Raw genomic sequence first — 12,426 nt, 5'->3', positions numbered from 1 at the left:
CTTCCAGACATCGACGACTGCCTGTCCAGCCCCTGCCAGAACGGCGGGACGTGCATCGACGAAATCAACGCCTTTGTCTGCCTCTGCCTGCCCAGCTACGGGGGGAACTTGTGCGAGCGAGGTGAGGAGCAAAGAACAACGTTGCAGGGATAGATGCACTGGCATAGATGAACCAGTGGTAAGACTCCCAGAGTTTCCACCTGAAATCCAGACATGCACGTTCTGTTGAGATGGTTCTCAACCGGCTGTCACCTTGGACTTCAATAGTTGGCGTTTTCTTTTTAGCCATGAGCTCAAAAACGTCCTGTCGCTTTGATATACATTTAGGCATCTTCTGGAGAAAAAAAATGTTTCAATTCTCATTTCTAAAGTAGGGGGCGCTGGCGCTTCGATATAGGAAGTATTTCCGATTTTTTCACCCAAAAATTTCATATATTTCCAAAAATTCGTAATGATTCTAAATGTTTCTAAAACAGCGCAATCGCTACACACCGGGCTTGTATGGAAATCTTCCATGTGGACGCAGAGGACATTAGCCCCCACCTTTGCGTCCATCATGGAAGCTTCTGATTGGCCGGGGAGCGGCAGCCATGTCAGGCTGTGCTAAGCTCCCAATCAAGGTAGGTTGAAGAAACCAAAAAAAAATTTTTTTAATATTTTTTAAAATATATTTAAATTTTTTTTGGGGGGGGGGGGGGAATTAACGAAACATTAAGAGACAATTAGAGAATGAGCCAACAATGGTTCGAATTACATTGCTGGTTGCGCTGTGAGACAATGTCTCGGAATGCGTATCAAAAAGCGAGAACAATCCGAAATAATTCCGATATACAATTCAAAACGATTTTTGGACATGTCTAGTAACTAACAAGGCTTTAAGTCTCAGGACAGCAACTCAAGTTTTCACCGGCAATTCCAGGTCGAATCCCCCGTCCCGTGAGTCCCATCCGTCATGTCCGGGACACACGGGACACACGGGATACACAGGACACACATCCCATGTTGAAGAAACAAAAAAATATTTTTTAAAAAATATTTTTAAAAATATATATTTTTAAAAATTTTGGGGGGAAAAAAATTAACGAAACATTAAGAGACAATTAGAGAATGGGCCAACAATGGTTCGAATTACATTGCTGGTTGCGCTGTGAGACAATGTCTCGGAATGCGTCTCAAAAAGCGAGAACAATCCGAAATAATTCCGATATACGATTCAAAACAATTTTTTGGACATGTCTAATATATATATATATATATAAAACTAGCTGTGCCCGGCCACGCGTTGCTGTGACTAGGACTTTATTTTTCTTTTCTTTTTGTTGTATGAACGTAGAGGCGTGGATGAGGGGTTGTGCTGTCAATTTTCGAGGTTGTGGGGCGTTTAGTTTAGTTGTTTTGTCCGGCGCCGCGATTCCATTACCCTTTTATATATATATAGATATATATGTTTCGATACTCGTTACGAAACCGTTTCTAAAGTCTTTCCAAAAATTTTGGACATGTCTACTGTCTCATCAGTCCTGTGTGTCCCATCCGTCGCATGCGTCCCATGCGTCCCATCCGTCACGTCCGCCCCATCCCACACCTCAAGCTTTGCCTCTCGGGTGTGGATAGACCAACTTGGTCATTTCCACTATCTCAGCTATGGCCTCCCTGAACTACAACTCCCGGGATCCCATAGCATCAAGCCACGGCAGTTCAAGTGTGGCCAAGCTGCACTCGTTCTACTGTGTCGATGCGTGGCGTCAACACAAGTCTATAGGCGACTCAAAGGCACATACATTTGTAGAATGCACATCTATATATATAAAAGCGTAATGAAATTTCGGCCTCGGACAAAACAACAAAACTACACATCCCAGAAACACTAAACTTGGCAGCACAACCCCTCATCCACGCCTCTACGTTCATACAACAAAAAGAAAAGAAAAATAAAGTCCTAATTAGAGGGAGAGGAAGAATTGTTTGTATCCAATTGCTGCCAGTTAGAAGGCTAAGCTCCGCCCACTTGGTCTCCTAGCAACCCACTCAGCCCAGGGGACAGGCAGAGTTAGGCCTCACTTAGGCCTCTTCCACACTGCCTTTAAAATACAGATTATCTTATTTTAACTGGATTATATGGCAGTGCAGACTCAAGACCCTTCTACACGGCTATATAACTCATTTAGAATCTTATATTATCTGCTTTGCACTGGATTATCTTGAGTCCACACTGCCATATAATCCACTTCAGTGTGCGTTTTATACAGCTGTGAAGAAGGGGCCTCATATAATCCAGTTCTAAGCAGATAATATAAGATACTTTAATTCCCATAGTGCCATACTTCGCCACAGCAACGTGTGGCCGGGCACAGCTAGTCTATATATATAAAAGCGTGATGGAATCCTGGCACCGAGCAAAACCACAAAACTAAACGCCCCCCAACCTCGAAATTTCACAACACAATCCATCATCCACGCCTCGAGGTTGAAACCACAAAATATCACGTCACGAACCTCCACAGGGCCTAAAAAAAACCCAAAAACCGGAGTGCAATTCAGTGCAATTCCAATGGGCCACAGCAATGCGTGGCAGGGCACAGCTAGTCCTACATAAGACCTTATGTAGGACAAGAAACCGCTCAACGACTGCTCGCCATATTTCAGAAGAAGAAGAGTGGCGGAACCACCTACGAGTCTTCCACGTCGACGGACCCGTCGGCCGTGTTTTCGTGTAGGATTTAATCCATTGGGAGATAATTGGGTTCCTCGCTGATCTCCTCGGCGGAGGAGGCAGAAGCGGCTTTGATCTCCGGAGCGTGGAGGAATCGGCGGGGAAGATATCACCATCTCCTTGGTCTCCGTCCTCCTTGTTTCTCCTCCGGGGCGGTGGTGGGCCTGGTGTTTCTTCGCGGCCGCCGGCTTTGTTCTGCTTAATCGGATGCGGCAGGAACGAGCTTCCTCTCCTCCGCCGGGCCTTCGGGGACCGGATCGGATTAATCGGATTGCTTTCTCCCTGGCTTGTCCCAAGGAATTCCCTCTGGCTGTTCGTTGCGTCTGGTGGTTGGCTCGCTCGTTCTAGGACTCCAAGACTTCATAGTTTGGAGAGGTCCTTCCGTGAGTGGACTCCCGTCGAAGTCTCTCGCTTTCCCACACTTGCCTTTGCTTCCTCCTAGACACGGAAGGCTGCGACCACAACTGGCACAAGTTCCAAGGCCACTGCTACCGATACTTCGCCCACCGGCGCTCCTGGGAGGACGCGGAGAGGGACTGCCGGCGCCGGTCGGGACATCTGACCAGCATCCACTCCTGGGAGGAGCACAACTTCATCAACGGTAAGACTATCTCTCAACCGTCTCCCACTTCTCTCTCTTATCTATCTACTCACCATCAATCAATCCATTGAATGTTTATTTCTCAACCATCTATTTCTTGATTATTTGAAGACCATCTATCTATCCGTTGAGTGTCTATCAACCATCTATCTATTGAGTATCTATCAACATCTATCTACTGACCATCAATCAATCCATTGAATGTTTATTTCTCAACCATCTATATCTTGATTATTTGAAGACCATCTATCTATCCATTGAGTATCTATCAACATCTATCTACTGACTATCAACCATCTCTCTATCCATCAAGTGTCTATCAACCATCTATCTATTGACCATCTATCGATTTATTGAGTGTCTATCAACCATCTATTATTTGAAGACCATCTATCTATCCATTGAGTGACTATCAACCATCTATCTATCCGTTGAGTGACTATCAACCATCTATCTATTGAGTATCTATCAACACCTATCTACTGACTATCAACTATCTATCTATCCATCGAGTGTCTATCTATTGACCATCTATCAACCATCTCTCTATCCATTGAGTGTCTCTCAACCATCTATCTATTGAGTATCTATCAACATCTATCTACTGACTATCAACCCTCTATCTATCTATCCATCAAGTGTCTATCTATCAACCATCTATCTGTCCATTGAGTGTCTATCAACCATCTATTGAGTATCTATCAACATCTATCTACTGACTATCAACCCTCTATCTATCTATCCATCAAGTTATCTATCAACCATCTATCTATCCATTGTATCAACCATCTATCTATTGAGTATCTATCAACATCTATCTACTGACTATCAACCATCTATCTATCTATCTATCCATCAAGTGTCTATCAACCATCTATCTATTGACCATCTATCGATTTATTGAGTGTCTATCAACCATCTATTATTTGAAGACCATTGATCTATCCGTTGAGTGTCTCTCAACCATCTATCTATTGAGTATCTATCAACATCTATCTACTGACCATCAACCATCTATCTATCTATCCATCGAGTGTCTATCTATTGACCATCTATCAACCATCTATCTATCCGTTGAGTGTCTATCAACCATCTATCTATTGATCATTTGTTGACAATCTATCTATCAATTGAGTGTCTATTTATTAACCATCTATCTATTGATAATTTATCGACCATCTCTCTACCCATCGAGTATCTATCAACCATCTATCAATCTATTGAGTGTCTATCAACCATCTATTGATCATTTGTTGACCATCTATCTATCCATTGAGTGTCTATTGACCATCTATTGATCATCTATCAGTCATCTACCTATCCATTGAGTATCTACCAACCATCTATCTATTGACCATCTATCTATCTATCCATTGAGTATCTATCAACCATCTATTGACCACCTATTGACCATCTATCCATCCACTGTCTATCTATCAATAATCTATCTATTGACCATCTATCAACCATCTATCTATCCACTGAGTGTCTATCTATCAATTATCTATCTATTGACCATCTATCAACCATCTATCTATCCACTGAGTGTCTATCTATCAATCATCTATCTATTGACCATCTATCAACCATCTATCTATCCACTGAGTGTCTATCCATCAATAATCTATCTACTGACCATCAATCGACCATCTACCTATCCATTGAGTATCTATCAGCTTGACCATCAATCGACCATGGAGTGTCTATCTATCAACCATCTATCTATTGACCATCAATCAACCATCTATCTATCTATTGAGTGTCTATCAACCATCTATCTATGGGTCATTTGTTGACCATCTATTGGTCACCTATCAACCATCTATCTATGCATTGAGCGTCTATCTATCAACCATCTATCTATTGACTATCTATTGACCATCTATCTATCCATTGAGCGTCTATCTATCAACCATCTATCTATTGACTATCTATTGACCATCTATCTATCCATTGAGCGTCTATCTATCAACCATCTATCTATTGACTATCTATTGACCATCTATCTATCCATTGAGCGTCTATCTATCAACCATCTATCTATTGACTATCTATTGACCATCTATCTATCCATTGGGTGTCCATCTATCAACCATCTATCTATTGACTATCTATTGACCATCTATCTATCCATTGGGTGTCCATCTATCAACCATCTATCTAATAACTATCTATTGACCATCTATCTATCCATTGGGTGTCCATCTATCAACCATCTATCTATTGACTATCTATTGACCATCTATCTATCCATTGGGTGTCCATCTATCAACCATCTATCTATTGACTATCTATTGACCATCTGTCTATCCATTGGGTGTCCATCTATCAACCATCTATCTATTGACTATCTATTGACCATCTATCTATCCATTGAGTGTCCATCTATCAACCATCTATCTATTGACTATCTATTGACCATCTATCTATCCATTGGGTGTCCATCTATCAACCATCTATCTATTGACTATCTATTGACCATCTATCTATCCATTGGGTGTCCATCTATCAACCATCTATCTATTGACTATCTATTGACCATCTATCTATCCATTGAGTGTTTATCTATTGACCACCTATTGTCCATATATCTATCCATTGTCTATTTATCAACCATCTATCTACTGCCCATCAATCAACCATCTATCCATTGAGCGGCTATCAATCATCTATCTATAGACCATCTATCGACCATCTATCTATCCATTGAGTGTCCATTTATCAACCATCTATCTATTGACCATCAATCTTTTCACCTACTATTCAGGCTTCGGCCACGAAAACACGTGGATTGGCCTCAACGACCGCATTGTGGAGCAAGATTTTCAGTGGACGGACAACTCAGGCCTGGTGAGTCCTTGGAGAGGCAGGACAGGAGGCTGAAGGTTCAAGGTCTAACTTTCCCTTAGTGGGGTCAATCTAGGGGAGTATTGGGAGACCCTCGTTCACGTCTACCCTCTTTCTCTCCACTAGCAATACGAAAATTGGCGAGAGAACCAGCCGGACAACTTCTTTGCGGGCGGCGAGGACTGCGTGGTGCTGGTGTCGCACGAGACGGGCAAGTGGAACGACGTCCCTTGTAACTACAACCTGCCCTACGTCTGCAAGAAGGACACAGGTAAAACCAGTGGGTGACAACGTAACGGAGCAATACGTTTCTGTGTCTCTTTTCCACACCGCCATCCGAGTATCACGAGCTGCTCAAAATGCAGGCCGAGTGACCGCTTTGCCGAATGACAATGAGAGCGGGGGAGTGGGATTTGCATATTTAATTAGCGGCTTTTCCTTTATCAGCCTCCAAAACATCATTAGCCCCGGAGCGGGAAGAAGCCGTATTTCTCCGGCTCGTCGGCAAACAGCTTGAGGTTAATGTCACTTTCCCCGATAAGGACGGCAGCGAGTTAATCGTTGTAATGGCAGGGTTTCTTTGCAAATTAACGGGCGACAGATGCAGATGCGCGAGTGGCATTTCACTGGTGGGAAGAGGAAATAGGAAAAGTATCAGGCCTATAAGACCAGTTAATTGACAGATCTATCTACTAGGCATGTCCGATCGATGAAAAAAATGTTCCAATTCTCGTTTCTAAAGTAGGGGGCGCTGGCGCTTCGATATAGAAAGTATTTCCGATTTTTTTACCCAAAAATTTCGGATATTTCCGAAAATTCGTAATGATTCTAAATGTTTCTAAAATGGCCGACGCGCATGCGCAACTGCTACACACCGGGCTTGTATGGCAATCTTCCATGTGGACGCAGAGGACGTTAGCCCCCACCTTTGTGTCCATCGTGGAAGCTTCTGATTGGCCGGGGAGCGGCAGCCTTTTAGGCTGCGCTAAGCTCCCATTCAAGGTAGGTTGCAGAAACAAAAAAAATTTAAAAATATTTTAAAAAATATATTAAAAAAAAATTGGGGGGGGAAAATTAACGAAACATTAAGAGACAATTAGAGAATGGGCCAACAATGGTTCGAATTACGTTGCTGGTTGCGCTGTGAGACAATGTCTAGGAATGCGTATCAGAAAGCGAGAACAATCCGAAATAATTCCGATATACAATTCAAAACGATTTTTTGGACATGTCTACTATCTACCTATCTGCCTCTCTATCTATCATTTATCTGTCTATCAAATGTCTATCCTGTCTATTATCTGTCCGTCTATGTATCTATCAACCACATTATTTATCAACTGTCTATCAACTATTATCTAGCTGTCTATCTATCTGCCAGAAGCGACAGAGTTTCCTCTATGTTGACGATTGGTCCATCACCTTCCAAGCAGGGAGCTTTGAAATGGTTGAAGAGAAACTCTCTGAAGCTTTAGATGCTCTTACTGCCTATTACAGCTGATTCCTAATCCATCTCAAATGTAGATCTATCATCTGTCCATCATTTATCTATCTGCCTATCTATCTATCTATCTATCTATCATCATCATCATCATTTAATTACTTATTAATCATCCAAGATGCTCTAGGCGATTTATAAGATAACATTGTAAATACATACATACAAATATTGATAAAATTAACATAGATTAAAAGCTCTAGTAAAGACCTTATAATCTATCTGTCTATCAAATGTCTATCCTGTCTATTATCTGTCCGTCCGTCTATCTGTCTATCTATCATCTACATGATTTAACAACTGTCTATCAACTATCAACTATTATCTATTATCTATCTATCTATTGATATGCCAGAAGAGTTTCCTCTATGCTGACGATCATGCCATCACTGCCCAAGCAGAGAATTTCATACTGTCTCCATCTATCTCAGGAATATGGCCATACAGCCCAGAAAATTCAGTGATTTCGGCCACGAAAGCCTTCAACAACATATCTCTGTACTGTTTCTTGCTTTATCAATCTTCTAGATATTCGTTTCAGGTTGAAATAACCTAGAAGAATGTAGTTTTCCATTGGTAATCCTAGGGTTGGTGGAGTAAACCATAGAGCCTGAAATACGAGGGCGTTCTATCTATCTCTGTCTATCAAATGTTGTTATTTTCTTCCACCGCAGTGCTATGTGGCCCTCCGCCCGCCGTGGAAAATGCCTTCCCCATCGGCAAGAAAAAGGAGAAGTACAGCGTCCACGCGACGGTCCGCTACCAGTGCGAGGAGGGCTTCCTCCAGCGGCACCTGCCCACCATCAAGTGCCACGTCAACGGGACGTGGGACCGGCCCCGAGTCCTTTGCACAAAACGTGAGTATCGCCCTAGAGGGTGTTGGGAAGCGAGTCCCGATATCAGGGCCGAGGAGATGCCGAAGACCAGGGTTCCAACTCTTATGACTCTTCCAATGGCAGGAGTTGGACTAGATAGTAGACATGTCCAAAAAATCATTTTGAATCGTATATCGGAATTATTTCGGATTGTTCTCGCTTTTTAATACGCATTCCGAGACATTGTCTCACAGCGCAACCAGCAATGTAATTCGAACCATTGTCGGCCCATTCTCTAATTGTCTCTTAATGTTTCGTTAATTTTTTTCCCCAAAAAATATTTTTTTTAATATATTTTTAAAAATATTTAATTTTTTTTGTTTCTGCAACCTACCTTGAATGGGAGCTTAGCGCAGCCTAACATGGCTGCCGCTCCCCGGCCAATCAGAAGCTTCCACGATGGACGCAAAGGTGGGGGCTAACGTCCTCTGCGTCCACATGGAAGATTGCCATACAAGCCCGGTGTGTAGCGATTGCGCATGCGCGTCCCCCATTTTAGAAACATTTAGCATTGTTACGAATTTTCGGAAATATCCAAAATTTTTGGGTGAAAAAATCGGAAATACTTTCTATATCGAAGCGCCAGCGCCCCCTACTTTAGAAACGAGAATTGAAACATTTTTTTCATCAATCAGACATGCCTACTAGATGGCCTTCGGGGATCTCTTCCAACTCTTACGACTCTTCCAATGGCAGGAGTTGGACTAGATAGCCTTTGGGGACCCCTTCCAACTGTAGGATTCTATGACATGGGTGTGAATGACGCACTAAAACCTCTGTCCTCACCCTTGGCCCCATCCAGCCAGGCGCTCCCACAGAACCCGCCGGCACCACCGCCACCGCCACCGCCAGCACCACCGCCACAAATCCCGCAAGGACCGGCGGAAACACTCCAAGCAGCAGCAACCGCCGCATCCGAAGGCGGACTGGAACGAGGACGACGGCAATTACTTCTAAGCAGCGAAAAAGCACAAGTCCCGGGCTTCCCGTCCTCGCCTCCCTTCGACTTCTCTTCCGATGCCGTCTCTTCCCTCCCTCCGTCCCCGTCCCTCCAATTTTATTTTCTCCGTCCTCTTTTCGGTTTTCGAATCATGCGGAATTGTCAAAAGTCTGATATCGTCAGAAGGAAACGGTTTGGCCACTGTTGAGAGACAAAACCGTACGGATTTGTCCCTTAACGTTGGCCGAAACTTTCCGCGAAATCTCATAACGATCCCAAATTTGGCGAGCCACCAATTCCTCTTTCTGCGATCGAGCACGGTCTTTATTGTTTCAATCCCTTTTGGAAGGGCCACCGCCCTTGAGTTCTTATCGCAACTTACTTGCGGCAATAATACACAGTAGTCTATCCATACATAGATGACTGGCTCCTTGTGGCTTACTCCAAGCATCGACTTCTCGCTCGTGTCACTTCAACTTTGTGTCCCCTCCAGAAACTGGGCCTCGTAATGAACCACGAGAAATCCCATCTAAAGCCGAAGCAACGGCTCAAGTTTATCGAAGCTCTGGTAGACTCACTGAAGTGATTTATAGTTTCCAAATCACGCCCCGCCCCGAACCGCTGCTAGCTGGACAGCAAGTGTCCCAGAAGCAAACAAAATACAGCCGAGTCCTTTTTCACCGCAAACACATGCTTCATCCCATCCAATTGCTAGTATCTGACCTTATAGTAAACTCACGAATTTGCGTTTTCATCCAAAATATCCAGAGACTATAATCGTCACCGTTGTGATATATACACATGTACAAACAGGATACATAGATCCACTTCCCTTGTACTTGCAAACAATCAGAATCACAGATACTCACACTGAGTCACTCAGGAGAGAGAAAGGTGGATTATTTCATCCTCCTTATCGTTTCGCCCATATCTATGGCAGGCATCCTCAGAGGTTGTGAGGATGCCTGCCATTGATGTGGGCGAATCGTCAGGAGAGAATACTTCTGGAAAACAAACAACAACCCTCTCTCATGCTCTTTATATAGACATTAGAGGTGTGCAATTATTTCGTTAGTCGTCGTAAGTCGGATCAAATTCGTTAAATTTGTACTTACGACGCGATATCCGACACGCAGGCAGAAACGTAAGATATCGTCGAAGGCTTTCATGGCCGGAATCACAGTGTTGTTGTATGTTTTCTGGGCTGTATAACCATGTTCCAGAAGTATTCTCTCCTGACGTTTCGCCCACATCTATGGCAGGCATCCTGAGAGGTTGTGAGGATGCCTGCCATAGATGTAGGCGAATCGTCAGGAGAGAATACTTCTGGAACATGGCCATACAGCCCGTAAAACATACAACAACCCTCTCTCAACCTCTTTATATAGACATTAGAGGTGTGCAATTTTTTCATTAGTCGTCGTAAGTCGGATCAAATTCGTTAAATTTGTACTTACGACGCGATATCCGACACGCAGGCAGAAACGTAAGATATCGTCGAAGGCTTTCATGGCTGGAATCACTGGTTTGCTGTGAGTCTTTCTGGCTGTATGGCCATGTCCCAGAAGCTTTCTCTCCTGACGTTTCACCCACATCTATGGCAGGCATCCTCAGAGGAACATGGAGCATGGCCATACAGCCCGAAAGTCCCACAGCAACCCAAAAATGTAAAAATTGAAACTCATCCAATACTTTGCAATACACCTCACAAGTTTACAACTCCGCCATAACCACGTCATGACGTCCACAGTCACTACACAAGTGCTATCACTATTCCACACATTCATCAAACAGTATTTTCTATCTAACACTGCTATGAGAAGGGTGTCGCATTGAACAATAATTGCTCGAGGAACCCATACTATAGTTTCCCCCCTTTAAGTTGTCACGACTGAGGCCGAGGTCGGACTTGTGTGCCGTCGTACGAGAGAGTGAGTTTGGTGCCGTCCCAACATGGCCGCCGTTTCCCCTCCTTTTGTGTGTCCCTCGGATCGGCCCTTTTGTGCGGAAAGTAATAATAATACGAGCGGGGAGGGAAGGAAAGAGGGAGGCAGGAACCGGGGAGACGAAAACAAGAAAACCCTCTGCGGTTTTTCTGTACTGCTGGACATTTTAATAAATTTTTTTAACAGTAAAGACTGATGGCTCTCTTTTCCTTCCACACTTCGGGTCCAGAACACAAATGCGTTTGAACGAATCAGAGTCATCACATAGTCACACAGGAGAGAGAAAGGTAGATTCTCTCGTTCTCCTTATGTAAACTCAGAAGCAAACAAAATACAGCCGATAACAAGGGATAACAAGGGACGCGATTTTTCGGCCTGATAACAAGCAACGCAATTTTTCGGTCTGATAACAAGGGATGCGATTTTTTAGTCTGATCATAAGGGACACAATTTTTCGTCCTAATAACAGTAGACACGATTTTTCAGTCTGATAACAAGGAACACGATTTTTCGGCCTAATAACAAAGGACGCGATTTTTCATCCTAATAACAAGGGATGCGATTTTTTAGTCTGATAATAAGAGACGTGATTTTTCGTCCTGATAACAAGAGACGCGATTTTTCGTCCCGATAACAAGAGATGTGATTTTTCATCCTGATAACAAGAGATGTGATTTTTCATCCTGATAACAAGAGACGCAATTTTTCGTCCTGATAACAAGAGACGCGATTTTTTGTCCTGATTACAAGGGAGGCGATTTTTCGTCCTGACAACAAGAGATGCGATTTTTCGTCCTAATAACAAGAGACGCGATTTTTCGTCCTAATAACAAGAGACGCGATTTTTCGTCCTGATAAGAGATGCGATTTTTCGTCCTGATAACAAAGGATGCGATTTTTCGGCCTGATCATAGGGAATGCATTTTTTCGGTCAGATAATACGGGATGCGGTTTTTCAGTCGGATAATCAGGGACGTTATTTTTCGGTCGCATAATAAGGGGTACA

General features: G+C 43.3%; 1 protein-coding gene across 2 annotated transcripts in view; it reads left to right on the top strand.

Moving 5' to 3' along the window:
- Positions 1-11,610, top strand: part of ncan (neurocan) — a 49,669-nt gene extending 38,059 nt beyond the window's left edge. Inside the window, exons 10-15 of one of the 2 annotated variants that reach the window (XM_062960706.1) lie at positions 8-121; positions 3,156-3,314; positions 6,082-6,164; positions 6,288-6,432; positions 8,334-8,516; positions 9,337-11,610. In XM_062960706.1, the coding sequence (XP_062816776.1) occupies positions 8-121; positions 3,156-3,314; positions 6,082-6,164; positions 6,288-6,432; positions 8,334-8,516; positions 9,337-9,491 (839 nt within the window). In that variant the 3' untranslated portion in view covers positions 9,492-11,610. The remainder of the gene's footprint in view (positions 1-7; positions 122-3,155; positions 3,315-6,081; positions 6,165-6,287; positions 6,433-8,333; positions 8,517-9,336) is intronic. The other variant, XM_062960707.1, reaches the window with a different exon arrangement.
- Positions 11,611-12,426: the final 816 nt, after the last annotated feature.

This window comes from Anolis carolinensis, unplaced genomic scaffold (genome assembly GCF_035594765.1).
Source record: "Anolis carolinensis isolate JA03-04 unplaced genomic scaffold, rAnoCar3.1.pri scaffold_7, whole genome shotgun sequence".
Lineage (NCBI taxonomy): Eukaryota > Metazoa > Chordata > Lepidosauria > Squamata > Dactyloidae > Anolis > Anolis carolinensis.
This window is presented reverse-complemented; position numbering and strand designations above follow the sequence as displayed.